This window comes from Poecile atricapillus, chromosome 2 (genome assembly GCF_030490865.1).
Source record: "Poecile atricapillus isolate bPoeAtr1 chromosome 2, bPoeAtr1.hap1, whole genome shotgun sequence".
Taxonomy (NCBI): domain Eukaryota; kingdom Metazoa; phylum Chordata; class Aves; order Passeriformes; family Paridae; genus Poecile; species Poecile atricapillus.
The window spans coordinates 128,806,601-128,826,966 of record NC_081250.1 but is presented as its reverse complement, the minus strand read 5'-3'; the positions used below and the strand labels follow the sequence as shown (position 1 = coordinate 128,826,966).

At 41.0% G+C, this 20,366-nt stretch overlaps 1 protein-coding gene across 1 annotated transcript in view; it reads right to left on the bottom strand.

Annotated features, from left to right (window-relative positions):
- NECAB1 (N-terminal EF-hand calcium binding protein 1) overlaps window positions 1-19,164 on the bottom strand; it is a 55,334-nt gene extending 36,170 nt beyond the window's left edge. The window contains 3 exon segments of the mRNA XM_058831147.1: window positions 6,952-7,060; window positions 16,376-16,441; window positions 19,146-19,164. Coding sequence (XP_058687130.1) covers window positions 6,952-7,060; window positions 16,376-16,441; window positions 19,146-19,164 — 194 coding nt within the window.
- Window positions 19,165-20,366: the final 1,202 nt, after the last annotated feature.

Here is a 20,366-nt window from a genome sequence, read left to right as displayed (position 1 = left end):
CTAGTAAGGAACTGTTATTCCTACTCCCATATCTTTGCCTGAGAGCCTCTAAATTTCAAAATTTTAATAATTCAGAGGGAGGGGGTTTACATTTTCCATTTCAAGGGAGGGTCCTGCCTTCCTTAGCAGACTCCTGTCTTTTCAAATGAGGACAAAGGGACCAGGTCTCCAAACTACACCTTCCATTAGGCAATGAGCTTACTGCGGGAAAGCCAGTGTTGTCTACTGCAGAACTGAAATTAAGCACTTTAAGTTCAGTTCCATTTAGTTACAGGCAACTGAAAATAGTCATTACTGTTTGATTTTTTTGCTCTGAGAGATTGCCATTTGTTTCTGCAGAAAGCTGATTTTCCCATTAAAAATAACCACTCATATGGAAAATTTCCAAGCAAAACAGAATTTTATTTGCAGCTTGTCTGTCTGAGCAGAGGATCTGCTAGCATCAGAATTTTGTAAATCATTCTTGGTGAACTTGTTTTTATCAGTTGTGAAATACTAAAACAGTAAAACAATTGCCTCACTCTGAACAGTATCTTGCTTTTGTCTATGTGCTTCATTTCCAAACTGATTTCTATAACTATGGTCTTGAGAAATCTGTGTTAAAACCAATAGGTGCAATTACATGTCTTGGATATTAGCAAACACATCTTTTTGATGCCAGTGCTGCACTGTGTGCCTGAAATTCTAATTTAATCTAAAAGAACCAGATTTAAAAAAAATTGTCAAATCGCAATATATTATTTTCCTCTTGCAAGTTTGAATTTAAAAATTCCATTTAAAAATAATTACTCACCTGCAGTTCACCTAATTAAGGATCCTGTTTTTATGTCATATTGTTCTTAACATTTTTTTTACTTTCTTGTTTTGCTTAAAAGATAATTTTATTCTGTGTACTTGTATTGATCTGTAAAAGATCAGCAATAGCATGAGACTGAAATATGCCTTCCAGATAAAACAAAAGGAAACTGTCCAAGGCAGAGATAATTAGTACACTTAGAATACCCTTAAACTACTGACAACTTGTCATTATTTAACATTATTATTTAACATTATTATTTAACATTATTATTAACATTATTGTTTACAACCAGAACCTTGAAGGAAGCATTCTGGCCCATATAAACGTCTTCCATTTTAGTTTCAGCCCAGCACAGTACTGGGCTCCAGGCTCACGGATTCCCACAGCTGCAAGGATTGCTAACCAGCCTCTTACTCTCAACATCCAATTGTCACTTTCTGGAGTTTGCTGCTAGGGCAGATGATCTCAGCATTTCTCTTTTGACCCAGGGTTGGAACTAGGGCTCTGTTAATGAAGACCTGGGCAGGTGGGAGGAAGGTTTATTCACTTTGGGGATGAGTCCTAAATGTAGATGCCCATATGTGCACTGGCTGTCCAACCTCCCCTGCCAGGCAAAGGAGCCCCAGTGTATTCAGTGGGGTTGAGAGGGTTTAATAGACCAGCTAGGAGGAAACTCAGAAGTAATTTGATATAACACAGGCATCTAGTGTTGCTTCAAATGCTCTGGCATTCTCCCACCACCCATGTCCCAACTACTTCTCCTGTGTTATCCTTTCCACCTTGGGCTGATTTTCAAATGTGAGCATCTTAAATGGCTAATGCCTGGGCAACTGAGCTGAAGCCCAAGTGAACAGGATCACATCTCAGGTGCCAGTGACTTCCCTGCCCATGAGGGAGCCTCAGACACCCTGCTGACACACAGGCCATGCAAGTGTAGATGTGTCTCCACACTGCCATGTCCCATCCCTCCATCTGCTGTGCATGCAGGATGACACACTCCCAAAATGCCCAGCATAATCTCAGTGCTGCAGGGGCCCAAGGCTCTCAGTTCCTCACCAAACTCATCCCTGGCTTGTGGACAGTTTAACTTATGTCACACACAAAGATTTAATGGGGCCTCCCTAGCTTTGGGAGGTTACCTGTGCCCCAGGCCCTCAATAGTTCTAGCATCCCTCCTACCTTGTAACTAGGGTCCTGACTAAGGACTTCATTTTACCAATGAGTAAAGAGAGAAAAATAAGTCTGATTATTCCCCACAGACTCCTGTGAGTCAGTAACCAGTGAAGCATTTATTGCACTATCTCTCCAGCAGACAGTCTGCTGTGCTGCAGACTAAATCCCCTTGAGACCTTCTGTATATTTCCTAGTTTGTAACTTAGCCAAATATTCTCATTATCTTCTGACACCTTTTCCCAGAGGATGCCATTATGCTAAAACAATTTCCAAGTAAGTCGTGAGTGTGCGGAAGGAAGGGTGAAGCATAAAAGGGAGGTTACATTTGCAATGACTGTTGTGAAGACTTATTCGCTAAACCATTAACCATGTGAAGGATTGCTTGCTCTGCTGAAACACAAACTCATCAGACCTGACATTAAAATTAAGTAGGAGATAATTTACCAAAGGAATGAGTTCTAACAGTCTGCACCCCTTAAACCACTAATTTCAAACTTTTTCCTGTATATTTCTCTCCATGTATAAAAAGACCTGTGCTTCTAGTACCTTTCTCTACTTTCAGAACAATTATTCATGCAAACAGCACATGCAAACGAAACAGCTGTATTTCTGCAGAGCTTCCTCAACTGCTTCAACACTGTTTTACATGAAGGATGTTTTGCATTCAGTTAATAACCAGAATGCTCTGAGACAGCAGAGTACGTGGGTCTTCAGCTCCAAAATTACTTCAGCTCCAAACCTGCAGACCATGACCCTCCTCATCAGCACAAAGAAAGTGTTCTGATGTCTTTCCAGCACTTGCATTTGCTCCAACACCCTTCCCATTGCACCCATCAGTCCTGCAGAGCCTCACTGAGCACTGTAATTTTTACTATTTTTGTTCTTCCTCTGAGCTTGGAGCTCAGACTGGGGGAGGAGAGAGATGTGAAGAACCACACTGGGTTTCCTTCACCCTCACAAACCTCCAAAAAGGTTAACTCAGATTTCCAAATAGAGTGCATTGAGATTTTTTTTTAAGTGTTAGGGCAAGTACTGACCAGGCCCAAACTGACATTACATGTATAACATGGGTGTCATGTCAATTATATGTCAGATCAGGACACAAAGATAAGCTCTTGCCCTTCTCTGCTCACAGACATGCACTCATGTTGGTCTAACTCTTACCCTGGAGGCCTGGCTGTGTAAGAAACTGTGGGGATCAAAGAAACCTTTGCCCCCTAATAACTTAAAAAGAGCCTAAGATGTTGCCCAGATGCTTAAAGTGTGTTTATACTGGGGCTACCTGCAAAATGCTTAAACCATTATGAAAAAGTGGAGGAGGATCACTGTACAAACTCCAGGTTGAAGCTTAAGTCACTGCTCTTGATTTCTTGCCTATATTTGTTTGGTTGTGAGATTTTTAAGGGTCTTTAAATACAAGACATTACTTTGAGGTAGAAGAAGATTCATGCTAGGAAGCAAGAACCTGGAGATGTGGCTGTAACAGCCTAGACCCGATTTCTTCTGCATCAATGCAAAGCCTTTCCTTCCACTGGCAGAGGGAGGGCATCTGAGTGTGGACCCTCTGTAACTGCTTCTTTACACTATTTAATGGCATGTGATTGCCCAAAGGTTTCATGAGATCCTGGAAAGCACAAATAGAAGTGACTCTCAGTGGCACTGATGCCTAATTGGCTTTCAGCTTCACTCTGCAGTCATGACAATACTGGGAAATGCACTAACAGGTTAACTTAATGGTTGACTGCTACCCCACTGAAACAGTCACTTTGTACTAATTACATGCCAGGAATGCTCACTGTATGGCCTAATCAAAGCTTACCTTCTAGAAAGGCAAAATATCATAGCAGTACTAAAATTTGGAAAAATGAATTCCTTTTTGCATGGATACAGTACTTCACTACTTCACTTTGCATGGATACACTCTCTCATTTGGTTGTCTTATGCATTTGTTTCTGGCTGTATCCAAAGGAAAAAGGAAGGGAAGTTAAAAAATTTAGGCAATCAATTTGTACACTGTGTCTATAGTGGTACTTATTTAATATTTCAAATGTTATAAAAAGGTAAGGTAGATTTTTTTTAAAAATAGAAAGAAAAAATAGTACACATGTAAGTACATTCATAAACTGCAAAATATATGTCCAAGTTATGTACTGAGGAAATACCCTTAGCTAATGCAAATTTTCAGTAAAAGCAATGATCTGTCCTGAATGAATAACCTGTACTTTAGGGTCTAGAAATAATCCAGTAATAATAAACTCCTGTGTCTTGAAAACTTTATGTGGCAGTAACTAACTCTTACTCATCTCTTTTTACTGCTGACTATGCACTAATTGACTCTTTTTTTACTTTGTGAGAAGAGAACATCTGACTGCTTCAAATACCAAGGTGCAGAGATCCTAGTCAGGCAGACACAACCTGATTTACTGGGAAGTTAAATCCTCTGTTATTTGCTCTATTATCACGTTGGAAATGGTAGTTACTCATTTCAGCAGTCTTCCACAGCCTATCTGCTTTTGACAAGCATGTTGCATTAGCTTGGATTGGTCTTTTTAAAAGTTAATTATCTAAATCTCACTTCAACAAGACTGACATTAGGGCCTGTGTAATAGTGGGGTTTAATACCTGCTTAGTTTAGTTCCCTTAGAAGTGTTAAGCCAGTATAAGTCTTTCATGTTTTGAATATTTTATTGAAAAATTGCTGCAGCATAGATGAGAAGGGAATTCAAATTTCCTGAGTTTGTGGTCCAAGGCCACATCCCCTTTCACATCTTCTGGCTTTAAAGTACAAAGACTTGTGCACACAAACAGTGAGGTTTTGAATGCTGGCAGAGCTAAAGGGTGTAACACAGGTGAAAACAACCCAAAGTCTGCTCTTGTAACAAGCTGGTTACGAAATCTTGAGATACTCCAAGAAATGAACTAAGGGATCATGACATGCTTCGCTAGACATCTGTCCTGGGCATTTATGTGTAGTGTAAATCACTGCATAATCTCAATACTTAGGAAATATTTCTGGGATAGGGAGCTACTGTCTGTTATTTGTATATAGTGAAGTGAAGCAGAGAGAAGATAAAAGATTTTCCCAGAGTTTGACAGTGTCTGCATTTTAACTGGATAAGAGAGAGACAAAAGAATCTGCACAAATCTCCCACTAGCTACAAAACAGAGCAGAGTTTTTTGCCCTTCCCTACAGAAAACCATCTATAAAATACTTCTGATTTGCATAATTTACATTTCATTCCCCTGGATAATTTGGAAGTGGAACCATCTAAAAATAGATGGTTTGGGGTTTGCTTGATATGTACATGATTCTCCTAATGCTTGCATTAAAACGCTTCCCGAGGTTCAATGAACATTTTGCTTCTTTTCTTAGCTAGCTTAATTTGAGACATTTTACATAACCTGCCCATTTCAGGAAATGCCAGTGAGTAAAGTTTTTGCCTCATTATATCTGCTCCATGTGATGTTTTTTTTGAAAACTATGCTAGCAAGGAAATTATATTCTACTGTCCAAGCAGTCTCTCTTTGCTATATCCATCTGATGTTTGGCCTGTGACATCTTGCTGACAGGTTTCTCAAAAGCTTACAAAGGGGTAAGGGAAAGCCTTTAAAATGTATTTGCCTCTGTTAAATATCAGGCCTGGTAGAATACTTTTCAGCTGCAAAGTCACCCTAAAGCCTTTTATCAGTTAAAGACTCCATGAAAAAAAAAAACCACTCAAAAAGCTTCTTGTTGCTGTTTTAATCCAAGTTTCAAGTACATTTTCTTATCCATATCTAGGTTCTCCTCCTGTAACAAATGTTAATCCATCAGTACAGAGCACCCTTTCTTCTGGTTCAAAAAGGTAATTTAGTAGCTTGTATTAATCTTCCACCTGCTTCATTCCCTGAAATACATGAAAACTGAACCCTTCCCAGTATGTATTCTGCAACTTTTGTGCCTAGATTTTTGCCAGGCTTTTTATGGACAGTGAGAATGATCTCTCTCTCAGATGGCTGCTATGACAGTTTAATTACCTATTTTCAGTTAATAGCAGCAGCATTCAACAATTGCATCAATTCTTCATGTGTGCCTATCTACCAGGAGGAAAAACATAATGTTATCCTCACTCTTCTACATATTTTTCAGATTTATATATTCTCTGTTAAAGAGAATATATGGTGTACAAATAATTAAAATAAAAATAAAAATATTTTGCAAATTAAAAAAGCTTTACAAATAAAAAAAAAAAGAAAAATAGATGTGATGACTCCCCCTCCCTGTCTCCATAACCCCATCCTGATAAAGGACGATAAAGCCTTTTTACTCCCCACAAGTCCAACAGATTTAGTACCATTTCTTCTGCTTACTTTTGGCACAAACTCTAAACTCTTGTGAATTCTAAAAAATTACATTTAATTTGATTCTATTTCCCACAAAAGCTGGGAGCTGTTCCTCCCCAGAAGCAGACTTTGCATTTCTCCTTGCTAAGCTTCATGAAGTTCCTGTCAGCTTACTTCCCTGTGGCCTTGTTAAACCCAACCATAATGGGAATGTCCCAAGGGACCACACCAGCACAAGTACCATGTCACCAGACAGGATGGCTTTTTCAACTCTTAACTATACATATAATTGCTTCATTTATTTTATTTCCTTCTCAACATCTGCTCCAAGTATTCATCTCGGTATGACTCAGTGGAATTGAGAATTGAGGATTCTTTTTTAAGCCTGAAGGAGGCCATAGTTCCTTTTCTTTCCTTGGTGGGGGAATACAGCATCCATATTCCACCCTGTGTTCTCAGTACCCAAATTGAATTTATTTGAACATGCAAATATTTCAACAAGTTTTCAAAACACTTCACTTGTACGGTTTATAGCCATTTGACACACACATCAAGCAGCTTTCTACATAAACCTGTTTCCTAAAATCAGCCTGAGGTCTGTTTTCCATTCACAGGCACAGAAAGTTGCACTGGATTTGTAAGAAGAGGGCACTTACTCAGTATTGTGTGGATCAATGCTGCGAAAAAGTTCATGCAGTTCTTCTCCACTCAGAACTCCATCAGCAAAGTAAGCTTTGAATTCATCAAAAGACAGTTTCCCATCATCTGAAACAATGAAGAAATGGAAATTTCATTCTCTTTTTTCCTTGTTTACTTAATGCAGTTGAAGAGGAAAGTATTAAAAACCACTAGGTCTTCAGCTTAAATGTAGAAATTTTACATCTCAAATGCAAGACGGATAATCAGCAAACAAAAGTCAAATAAAGATTCACCTTTTCTTTATCATAAGAAATTTTAAGGATTAAACTCTAGTTAAGTAATAATTTATATCTAAATTGATTGAGCCTTTGCATGATGCATAAAGAATATTTTTATAGCCTAGCACTTCATAACTCTTTTCTAGGTAGCACGAAATTTAAGTTCACGTTTCTTTCCCTTCCTTCAGTAACATACTGAATCCCTCAGAGGGCACTAAAAAATTGTAGAGGATAAGACTGAGATATCCTAAGCATCAGACTAATCTACAATGTATTGTGACTTAATTTTATAGTGATGAAGAATGTATTATAAAAGTAGTATCTAAATATTGTAACTGCATGCAGTACTACTGCAGACAGATTTGAAGAGTAGAGCTGAGAAGTGTCCTTCTGCTTTTACTTGCTATTATTTAATAATTTTTTTGACTGGGACATATGGCTTCAGATATCTTGAAGAGTTTCAAAATTGTCCAAATTAATTGTCTGTTTTAACAAAACCATTTTGAAATGTTTAATATGAAAAGACAGACTGTAGCTGGAGATGATCATCATAGCAATCAAAATAAAATGTCAAGATCTTCAAGAGCCAGAAACTGAGATGGCACAAAACTGCAATGATTACCTAGGTGAGAATCTAAATACCTTTGCCACTTGGCTCTGGTTACAGAGAAGGAATATCAAATACTGAGTGTATTGCACTGAGTGTTCTCACAGCTATGCTCCCTTTGGCTCTTACAGATACAGTCAATTGCTTAATCAAACCACCTCTGCAGCTTTATCTTTAGCTGGCAAAGCTGATTTGCATGCAAGTTATACACATACTCAAGAAACTAGTGACTTTTGGCAACTTTCCTGAGACAAACATATGAGTTTACCCATAGAACAGCCTGGGGTATGGCACAAAATATTAAACAAGTGTACAGTCCTTCAGGATCATTGGCATTATCTCAATCCAGAAAATCACTGATCCACCAACAAATTGTGTACTTTAGCTATTTTCTTTAAATTTTTGTCATCCAAGAGCAGACATTGCTCAATGATCAAAATGAACATTTTGCTTCATTTCTGTTTATTCTTAATAACATTCTGAATGTTATTGATATTGAGTGACAGATCACTGAGATTGTTTCTGGCAAAACACAAGGGCTTTTGAACTTGTTTGATACTTATAGACTTCATACAGTTACTTTTACTAAAAAAAGGCTCTTATTATCCAGAGCATTTCTCTGATTTTGTACGAGAGCAACTGTTTTGCCAGGGCAGCTGGGGAGGGCTCTACTACTGGTGACCATCCTTGTGCTTCCTCAGTGCCCAGATGAAGCTCAGACCCAACGCTAAACAAGTGCTCCCTGTGCTGTTAAACTGAAAATGCATTTGCCTAGACAGCTGATTTGTGGTTTTGTTTCTTTTTTTTTTTTGTTTTTATTTTATTTTTAATTTTTTAAAAAAAAAAAATTTCCCCCAAGTGTCAAGAATAGCTTTTATTTTAAAGGTTGTGTCATGTGTCCTCAGCACCACTGCCCTGGGCACACCTCACTGCACTTGGAGTGCCCAGATAAACACTATCTGGTTTAAGTGCTACAGAGGAGCTGAGCAAAAACCTCTATTAGAGAGCCTTCAATCCTTGCCACTGGCAAAGTGACAGGGGAAGGATGAGTAATGAAAGGCAAACTTCTCTGAAGCTATGCATCCATCAGGGAAATCAAACTTCAGCTGTATTTGCCTTGGCAATGTTATTTAAGAAGCTGTTTTGCCAGACTTGCTTGCTTTTGTCTGTCTTCTCTGGCATCTTTCAAAAGAAGGGCTTCTTCATAAACAGGCACAGTTGCCTGTTCTCCTTTGTCTCCCAGATGGCAGACAAATAAATAAAATGAAAATATAAACAATAAAATTAATCTCCCCATGTTGCACTTGCAAATTTAGGAATAGATTCACACAGTGGTTTACAGGAGCCTTCCTTCAGGTTACAATTGCATTCTCACATTTATTTCAGTAAAATTCCCCTGTCTATTGAACAGATGTTTTTCTGTGTAAAATATGCCAAGGGATATCCCCCAGCCAGTCTGCTACAGAAACACTAATATAATCTCCAGGATATGCTTTGGATAGCTGATGACTTCAGCACAGAACAGCATTTCTGACAGGAAAGTTGCACACACTCTCTGAGCTGAAAAGTGGTTTCAGCAAGTCAAAAAGCATCAAGTGAATAATGGACAAGGGCACAAATATATTTGGAGCTTTTGTGCACAAAGACAATTGCAAATGGTGAGACTACAGCCACTGAAGGAAGTTACAGTGATGTAGAGAAGAAGGATGTCTCACAGATGATGCCAGCAAATGCTAGAGGACAGCTAAACCACTTCCACTGTCCCCTGTTTTGGGCATCCTGTTAGGATTGTGAGCCTTTCTTAGCAGTTTAAAAAACCAGTATTTTCATAGCAGGGACCACATCAGGTGGAACTCCTATGGCTGAATGGCATCCCTAGGGCTTATGGCACTTGGAAATGCCACGTGTAAGAGTTTTTGGAAATCAGAGAGGAAAGCCACACTTGGCTAAAGCTCATCCTGGGGTTCACCTTAGAAGGATGTGATTTGGAAAGTTGAGCCCTCAGCACTGTCTTGGCCCAACCAGACCGTGTCCAGCCTGCCTCCAGCCTGGCAATACGCCCACCACCAGGGCAGTGAGGTTGTTTAGGGTCTGGGGCTCTGTGAGCACAGATCTCTGCCCTTGTAGGCCAACAATTAGCAGAGGAAGAAGAGATAACAAGTGAAACCAAAAAATAGAATTTCCTGTGGCAGAAAGTCTTTATTCACCAGGAAGATACAACAGGGACTAGGAAATGACAGTGCCCAAACTGAAGCAGTCACTTCTGCTGTGGGAAAGCCAAGGGCCAAAACACAGCCCCCTCTTACAATTCTTGATGGGAGCTCAGTTTCTAAATTTCTTGTGGGTATTGTGACAGCCCTTTATGGATTTTTGAATCCATCTGCCTTTATAGAACCTAAAGGGAAGTCAGTGAAGATGTGGGTCTTCCTCCCAGCTCACCTTGTCCTGGGGACCTGCTGTGGGATTTGCCCTTTGGAATGAACTGACAGTCCCCACTTGCTGTAAAAGGTTTGGATCAGATTACTTGAGTGCTATAAGATATTGCCCCATACACAGAGAAACAAGGTAGTGTGTGGGGGATACATCACAACAGACATAGATAGATGCAAAAAGATGAAACCCACATGATTTATTGGCACATGGCACACAGCTGGAATCAGATCAAGAAAGAGCTGCCAAAATAACGAATTTCAGTTTGCCAAAGCGAGCACGCTAGTAATATCCACTAGGTCTCAGTCATAAGGGGTTGCATCAGAAAAAGCATAGACATAGGTAAAGATTTAAAAGTCTAGGCAAATGCACTAAGCTTTTATTGATTCCGATCTGTATTGTATGTTGACATAATCAGAAACAAGGATTTTGAGCCATTATTGAGCATTTGTTATGCTGAAAAAGTTTATCACAAGCAATTCCAAGGCTAACAGGGAGAAGGTTTAGGTTTTCCCTATTGAAATATTTTTAGGGATCTGGAGCAGAGTCAAGCCCCGAAGCACTTGAAGGACCTGGGGGTGGGATGGGAATCCCACCCCAGGCTGAGCCTGGGCTCTGAAACAGGATGTAGGGTGATGTCTGCAGTGGATCCAGATGGTGGGGAAGCAAACAGCACTGTGGTGAGAGTCCATGGGATGTACTCCAAGGGTTTTGCCTTACTAATCCATTCACTGAGTAACTTGGGAGCTTAAATCAGGCATGCTACAGCAGAGATTTTTTGTCCTCTGTCTTCTGTTTAGAAAATGTGCTCTGCAAAGTCATTCAGTAAGTCTGTAACTCAAACAAGGCCACTTTGGGCCACTCAGACCTGGCTCTTCTGGGTATCGTGGTGTATAGGGCTTCCCCAAGGGATTCCTGAACACTGCTGTTTTTCTCCAGGAAGGTCACACAAGGGATGTGTCACCCTGTCGTGCTGTGACCTCTCTGGCAGTCCAAATGGAGGGGAGAGCCTGTGCACTGATGCAGGTGCGCATTGAGAACCTTTTGGGACAGTCTCTGGGCTAGCTGAAGACCTCATGAGATGTCAGGATGTTATAGCCCCAGGTTATGATATACTGGCCTAGATAAAAAATGCTGAAATCAAGGACTTGGCATTCTTTGCTTTGGTATAACTCAAAAATTTTTCTTGGAAAAAAGTTTAACTCACTAAGTGGCAATTTTGAGAGCCTGCAGGCCAACTCTGACAGTTCACTTTAGGGAAGACTCAAGAGGTCCCGTTCCCAAAGTGCTTTCTCTGCCTCTCAGAGGCATATTCCCTCGATCCTCTGGCACAATATAAACTAGCAGTCTGGTAAAAAAGCTAGAGCCACTGAGAAGTCACAGTCTGAGAACTGCTGCAGTGAGGAAGCTTTCAACCTGCCAGAGCTCACCTACAGACACATAAGCCCACATGGATGGTAGAACTCACCTGAAAAGTCAGTGTTTTTTCTGCAATGGCACTGTCAATAAATAATGAATAGGAAAACACCCATTCTGATCTCTGCAAAACTGACTCTGGAATAGGCATTGCAAGATTTCCTCCTGATGATCATCCAGGTGCAGTTCAGAGGAGTTTGGGTTATCTTCTGGAAATCTTGTTGGGTCACTCAAAAGCCTATAATGTGAGAATCAATCACTTTGGTCACTGACACCAGTGAAAGGGACAGGCTGCTAGTGCTGCACTTACACTTATTTTAAAGAATCCTTTATTTATGACCCACAGTTTTTGTTTGGCATGGTTTTACACAGTTTGTTTGCCGGGTTTTAGAGCTGGGCTGAAATCCCCAGATATTTTAATCAACATACTGCATTTATTATCACAATAATTTATATAGTTTCAGAATTCTACATTTAAAAGACTGGTGTCCCTGCTCTGTATCATGGACATCAGGGCTACTGAATGAAGGTATATGTCAGAATGCAAAGATTAGTCTCACCTGACTATTTTTCATTTTACAGATCCTAGTTCAAATACGGCAAAAAAATATATATGTTTTTAGGAGGGAAAAAATCTTTCAGTGAGTGCTTGTTTGAAATGTCAGAGGAAAAAAAATAAACCAGACATAAATGCAGTGATTCTGACATTAATAATATTCTGTAGCAAGTCTGCTGGTTGTTTGATATTCAGGTTTGTCAATCTATGGAGCTTTAGTCTTTTGTTTAGTCAGTTTTTAAATTTTTTCCTCATTTGTTTGCAGTCATTCCTGACTGCCTGAAGCATACTGTTTACAGTATTCTTTATGGTTCAGGCTTTTTGGGTTTTTACAAAAATATCCATTTCTGTAGCAGATACTACCAATGATGTTTTCATTGGTAACTTAGCCAATCTTCCTCTTAGGAGCTTTAACAATGTTTGAGGTATAGGTTTTACTTGGTGCTTTTTATAACAGCTGACTTGTATTAGCAAATCAATGAAAGCATCTATATACAAACCATCTTTTCCAAACCTGTCATATTAGAGCTGCCCTCCTTAGGGCTTAGAGGTATCCATGAGCCTGGGGGCAGGAGGTGTTAAATTTGGAACAAGGCCATAATCCAATACCACTTTGAATTTTGTGGAGGACAGAGAATTTTGTATCCCCCAGGAGGTCCTCCTCCTGGGGGACAGGGCGGGGAGTCACTCCCTCCAGGTTTGACTGGGTGGACACTGAAAAGTACCAAGGGGAGTCTCAGACACCAGAGCATGCCATGTTTCCAGAGCAGGAGAGGAGATCCAGAGCTGCAGATTACAGACAGACTCTGGTAAAAGACAAAGGCAGTAGTCCTCTTTCCCAGGGGGACAGAAGAGAAATGACCCCTACCACAATGCCAGCAAAGGCAGGGCACTTTTCTCTAGTTATTTTGTGGTGCTCCTTGCCTTTGCTCTGTGTTGAACCATCTGTGTTGAGGCACCTTCCCCATGCTGAAGGAAGACTGCTACAAGATCAAGGGTTGCATTCTCAGTAGATTATTACCTTTTTTTTCTTTTTTTCCCATCTATTTTGAAGTCAGGCTGTTTGTGATTTGATTACTGCAATGTAGTCTGTATTTGAAATTCCATTCCCATGCTAAGAGGAGGGAATTCTGGTAGGAGACAATTCTAATTGGGCACATGTCAGAGCTGCATGGTCAGGAGAGGCCCCTGGGTGACATCCACCACCAACTGATATAATTTCAGTCGACTGCAGGTCACTGCAAGGCTAATGGGTGCCCCATTTTATCAGGAGATAAAAGATACCTCATGCAAACAAGCACATACAGGTGCTGCATTCACACATATGTGAGGCAACCACTGTTGCCTGTGAGATGGGGGAAGTAAAAATTTGGTTTTGGTTAGGAAAGACTGCATTTGGCAGTTCCAGTTTATCATTTTTCTTTGCTCCCTCCGTTGCAGGCTTGGGGTAAAATTTTACTTTTTGAGAGGAATTTAATGAATTTGATTTTGTTTTAAGCAGCAAAAGAAATTAAACAAATTAATTCCTTTTAGCTGTTTTTTTTTTTTCAGATTAGTTCTGTGTGAAATCCACATGTTTCCTTTGAGCACATGTTGTTCTATAAAGTAAACCTGACCAAAATTTCATTTTGACATACAGACCTGAAACTTCTGCTTTCCAAAAAGGTCAATCTGCAGCATGTCACCTTTGCAAAATTGATTTTTTTCCCTTCAGGATTTTCTGTTGCTTTTCTCAATATTATGAACTATATAGATCTTAAAAATCCTTCCCTATGCCTCGTTCTCCCATTAAAAAAATCACATGACCTTTTCATTTATGGGAGATGTATGGATTGGCTCCACACAAAGCAGAGCTGCACAGCCTTGAAGTAAGAATTATAGACAGAGTTTATGAAGCTGGTCCTCTCAAGGAATCTCTGCATAGCTGATATTTCCAGAAACAGGACAGTAACAGAATGATATATGTACCTCAGCTGGCAAAGAAAGAAGTCATTTGTATGACTTCATTCACATGCTAAAGGACCTTCTTAACTGAACACAGACACCATAAATTATTGTAACATTTTTGAATACCAGCAGTTCAGTGGAATTTCTTGGCTGTTTAGATCTCCCATTTTATACTGCCTTTGCAAGAAGATTTGTCTTTCCTTGCAGTGGAAGGGTTACCTGAAGTCCCATAGTCCATGAATTCATAGTAAAAATGCTTATACAGTACTCCTATTTATCACCTCGATCCACTTTTTGATGTTTTTTAGCTTGTTGTCTAGCAAGAATCTAGTAAAGTTTTGACAATGTTTTCTCTGAAGGTATTTTAATCTCACAAATGGAATTAATACAGCAGAGAAGGTTCTATTAAAAGTATATGGGAGAATTTAACAGGGCTGTGTCATGGACAGTAATGTAGCATTTGTTACTGAAAGGCAATAGTTGGTTTCCTGTAGCACAGAAAGATGACTCTGAAAGTGTAAGTAGACCTGTCATTAACCAAAGCTAATAATTTATGGTGACAACAGTGTAAACATTTTCAGTAAGTGGTCACATATCCAATAACCTTTCTGAAAATGTACTTAACTTTACAGTCTTGAAACAAATCTCCTTATCAATGTGGCACAAGCCTGTGCATTGCTGGATTAGGAAAGTGGAAGTCCCATGGGCAATTGATGGTTGAGCAAACACAATTAAGGCCTAAAAGCTGAAATAATTTCCAGTTCATGGACTTTAATTAATAGAACTGAAGTGACTGAACTTAGCCACTTTTCTCTGTCAATAATATGTTGTAAAGAATCCATATACAGGTAGGAATACCAGTGACCAAAGTCTCTGGGGCTGATATGGTTTTGTATTGTTCTGGAACATGCAGATTTATCGCTGATACTGAGAGATGTTCCCACTATTTTCATAGCAATATATGGTAATGAGTTGTGAGGAAACCCAGATGAGGACTGAAGTGTTCCTAACCACTGCAGTACAGCGGATCCAGCGGGGCTGGGACAGCATGAGCACAAACTCCTGGCCAGGGACACAAAGCTCTAGGGTCTCTTTTTGACTCCAGGGGAGTGATGAGTTCTGCTCAGTGCCATGTGCTCTGACCCTCATCAATCTTCAGGGCAGATACACATACATTATTCCAAACACCACAAAGAGGTCTGAGAGGGATGCAACAGAGCTTTGCTGTGGTTAGCTGGTAACTAAGCTAGAGATACACCACTGAAGGTGCACGAACCTCCCCATGCCAGCCCTCACCTTGGAATTCACCTTGCACCATCACTGCCCATGCAAACCACTGGCAAGCTGACTGAGGGAGATAACAAAGAAAGCACCACCAAAAAACTCTTCACAGTGATGGATTCTGTGGCTTCTGAGCTCTCTAAAGGAGCTTACCATGGTCTTGTGGGAAGTGCCAGCTGCTGCACATGAGCTGGGGCAGGAATAGCAAGCAGAAGGTGAGATTGATATGGAGGTGAGATTTCTCTCTCAGCAACAGTAAACTGTTATTCAACATGCCCAGTTATACCACCAAATTGTACAGTAGCCACTTTCTGTCCAAGAGTTCTTCCTTTTAAGTTATTATCACTGATTTTCTCAATGGTATTAGTTTGCCTTCTCTTTATTGAATTCACACAGTATCTGCTTTCTGAGGATTGACTGGACTGGGGATTACTTGTCAGAGTTAAACCTGTCTGATCTGTGGGTTTGACACTGTTCAATGCTTCTCTTGTTAATAAAAAACTTATGACTTATGTGCTACAATATGTGAGTTGGATTCAAGGGCTTATTCTTCCTACTGACACACTGAACAAATACAAAACCAAGTCTGGTTTCTGGATGTAATCTACTGTGTTTTTAAAAAGTAGTGAGATGGAGCTACTAACAAGTATTTCAAACCTTCTCGAGTCAGTGTCACTAGAAAACACCCGCATGCGCCCAAAGTGCAAATCAAACACAAATGTCAAATTGTGAAAGCAAAAGATCTGTCCTTAAAGAAGAGATCAGAGCACAACATAATACATGGCATTGAATCTGCAGGAAACATAAAATGACATAAGAGTTGTCTGGTTTTTCTGTTAGGATGTTTAAAACATGACTTAAAATGCTGAAATAATGATGGATTCTTTTTTCCAACGGAAGGGAGCAAGACATGTGAGCAATCTTACCAATCTTGTCTGCTCTTCTTAATAACTAAACAGAAAGAGAGACAGAAAGAACACAGTCAATTTCTTCTTTTGTATGGGTTAATAACAAACAATGCTTTTCTTAGTACACATTTAGTTTGGGCTCTACATCATATTTTCACAAAACTGCATAAAACTTTAAAGTTCTTAACGTGTCTCCATCCTTCCCTCGGAGTATTGCTCTTTTTTAACTCCTCCCTTGTTGTGTGCAATAAAAACCAAGACCATAACAGGAACCAGCTTTATTTTCTAGTTTGCTTATGGATTACAGGGATGATGTTCAGGTACAAAACCTGACAGCATATGGCTACCATGATACTGGATTCAGGTTTGAGATGGGTGGCTTAAAGAAGCAGAGCAAGAATGATGGCTGGGAGGATGTGCTGAGCATCTGAGCTGGTGAGAAAGACTCATGGTTTGTGTGGGTGCAGGAAGCAAAGGGATAAGTCAGGAAAGGAGCTGCATGGCACGAAGGGATCAGACTCAGTGTCACAGGCTACTTCAGCCTGAACTGCAAGGGGGAGTCATCTAGGAAATGCTGCAGCAAGAGCTGGAAAGGGAAGAAAGCAAATCTTCCAAATGTGGTATCTGTTGCTACTGTGAATATCAGTGAAGTGTTTCAAAATGGACGCATATATTTGTGAGAACTGACAGCAGTGGAAACACTCTCTGGTTTATTAAAATGTTAGTAGCATTTAAACAGCTTCTCCAGCATGTGCCATGACTGCTCTGCTCCTACAAGTGAAACCAGACAAGATGGATCCAAGTGTCAGGCTCTGCTGGAGCACCTTCATGACTATTTTGTGTAGGGTGGGGTTGGCAGGGAACCAGCAGAGTTGTGACCCACATCCAGGACTTCCCAGGTGGTTTCTAAGCTGAACTTTGCATTGGCCCAGATTTACAGCACATAAAATATGAAATAGACTTGGTGAGATGACATTTTTCCCTCCCTATTTATCCAAATAAATCGTACACTCAGTTTTCAGTTTTCAATATAAGGATTGGACTTTTGAAGGGATGTAGCACTGGAGTTTAAATCAAATAGAAATCTCATGACCATGGGTCAAGTGGCAAAAGTTCCTGCATAAGTAATTTTAAAAATTGATGTAAAATAAATTATTTCATGTATTTATTATTTTTTAAATTATTTAAAGTTTATATTAATTTGTTTTAATTAATTAACCCCCCTGCCCCCAACCTTAAGGAAATATTAAAATTCTTTAGACACTTGAAAGGGAGTTTGACAGAAGACCAGGGAGGAGGTGGCTTTTCAATCATTTATCACTCTCATTAGGTCTCTTTCTCTGGAGAGAGATTATTTATAAGAGCATTTATTGACAGGACAATGGGGAATGGCTTCAAAATGAAAAAGAATAGGTTTAGATTAGATGTTAGGAGAAAAATCTTTACTATATGGGTGCTGAGGCACTGGTACAGGTGGCCCAGGGAGGTTGTGGATGGCAGTGCTCAAGGCCAGGTTGGATGAAGCTCTGAGCAATCTGGTCTAGTGGAAGGTGTCCCTGCCAGTGGCAGTGGGTTTAGAACTGGATGGTTTTTAGGGTCCTTTCCAACCATTACATGCCATTTTATTATTCTAGAATCCTGTTCTCCATTTGGATCAGGACCTCAATGCCTGCTCTTTCTGTGTAGCCTTACAACAACCCTCTTGTTGCCTGCTCTAATTTAAATGTGTTTATATAGGTGGGGGTACTTCACTGAGGAGTAATCATACACCTACACACCCTCAAATATCTAAAATATCCTTAACATGAATGTACTCTCACAGCAGGAAGGGCCCCCAGGGTCCAGTCCCTGCTTTGAAGCAGGCATGGTTTGGATTTAAAATTTTCCTCCAGATATATAAGAAGAATCACTGAAACAGCCTCCCTCCTGTTCACAGGTTTGTGAGGGGTATCTGCTTTCCTATAAATATGAACCTGGTGCTGGTTTAAGAAAATGCTAAAAATTAAACAAACAATTTTATTTTGAATTATCTTTTCTACTTTAGTGAAATCAAAAGTTTTCAGTTTATCAGACAATCTACCATGTGCAGTTTCCTAACCCAGTGTCCTGAGTTAAACTGGGGAGTTGGCTCCATTTAATGTTTTTTAACTCTTTCCCAGCAACTTAGATTTTTCTTCTGTTTTTGTGATGCACGACTGTAATTCTCCCATTTCTTTTACAAGTGGTATCTCTGAGACAAAAAAAAAAAATCTAAAAAAATCTGCATTTTCAAAATACACTTGAATTGAAATAATAGAAGACAACAGAGTGTCTAATTTAAATGATTTCCTGTGGAGGCTAGAGAAAACAAGAGATGAGGGTTGCTGGAAATTTGGGGAAATGTTGGGGCAGTTGAAGTGGGCATATTAGAGAAAACATCTAGATAAAGATTCCTTTAATACAGGACATGCCACTTTCAGCTGATATTGTGAAATAACACCAGTACAAGAGCTGGATCAGAGTTGTAGTAGAGTAGGTCCCAAGAATTGTAGGTCTCACCAAGGTCAGGGGCTACTTTGAAGAGCTTTGGGTGGGAGCTTGCCTTTTACGAGGATTTTCCTTGGAACAAAGAAATGCTCTGTGTGGTGCAAATTTAGACAAAAAAACTTTACAGCTGCACCTTGCAAGATGCTGAGCCCTGGTGACAGTCTAGCACAGCATCTCTCAGGGATTGCATGGCCAGATGCACATCAGGGCACCTCCCTGGGCTCATCCTCAAAGGACTGAGGGGTTCAGGATTCTCACTGACTTGAGCACCTCAAATTCATCACGGTCTAAAGGGATGGGAAGAACCTGCATGGTTAGTGAAAAAAAAAACACTTTTATAGGGTGAGAAACTCTTGAGAAAAGCACCCTCCTCTCCCCGTCCCAATAAAAACAATAATATTTGAAGCAATTTATTTGGAAAGTTGACTGTTTTCACCCAGAACCTCTCCTAGCCACCCCCAAACACTGAGTTGCTCTCCTCACACATGCAGTCATTAAAGTAAAAGGGGAAGAGGAAAGGGGAAAAGGAAAAGATAAGGGGAAGGGGAAGAGGAAAGGGGAAAGGGGGAAGATCCACAGCCTCTCTGGGCTTCACCCCCTTTCACCGAGGGAGGAGGTAACAGCTCAAAGAAAGAAAAAAAAAAAAAAAAAAAAAAAGAAAAATAATAAAAGGGGGGAGGGAGGGAAGTATGGAGAGAAAAAAGGACAAGAGAAAAAGGCAGAACACGACAAGCCACTCTCAGCCGCCCTGTGCGGGAGGATGGGCTTCGCTCCGGGGTGTCGCGTACTCACATTGCGGAAGATGCGCAGCCCCCGCTCCGCCGCCATCCGCCCGCCTCAGCCTCCGCAGCTCCCCCAGAGCCTGCCCGGGGCCGGGCCCGGCTCCCTGCCCGGACCTGCCCTGCGGGGACCGAGCCGCCCGCCCCGCCCGGAACCCGCCCCAGCGAGAGCCGGAGCGGGGCGGCCGCGGCTGCTGCTGCCCGGCGGGCCGGGAGCGACACGCACCCTGGAGCACCCTCAGAGCCTGCTCTGGCCACACTCGCTTTCTCTCCGTGAAAGAAACTTGGGTCTCGCGATCTGTCAGGCCACCTTTGCAACCTCGTTTCGGCTGCCTTCCCCTTCAGCACGGTCACTTTTGGGAGATCTTCCTCAAGGAAGCGGCGGGACGCCGGAGCGGAGATGCGGAGGGGTGATGGGGCGGCTCTGTGCTTCCACCGCGCCGCGGGGACCGACCGCGCTCGGGCTGGGCAATGAGATGCTTGAACACGATGGATCGCTCCCAGCGGCCTGGCCAAGCACCGGGGCAGCGGGGATAGCGCTGGTGCTCCTGCAAGGAAGCGAGCGGGGAGCTGCGGGATGGGGCAGAGCGGGCTGCGGGCGAGGACAGCAGAGAAAAAGGGTCCCAGGGTGAGGGAGAAGGAAAGCAGCACTGGGGGCAGCTCCCTCCGTGTTATTTCAGACCCGTGCCAAGGGGTTATTGCAT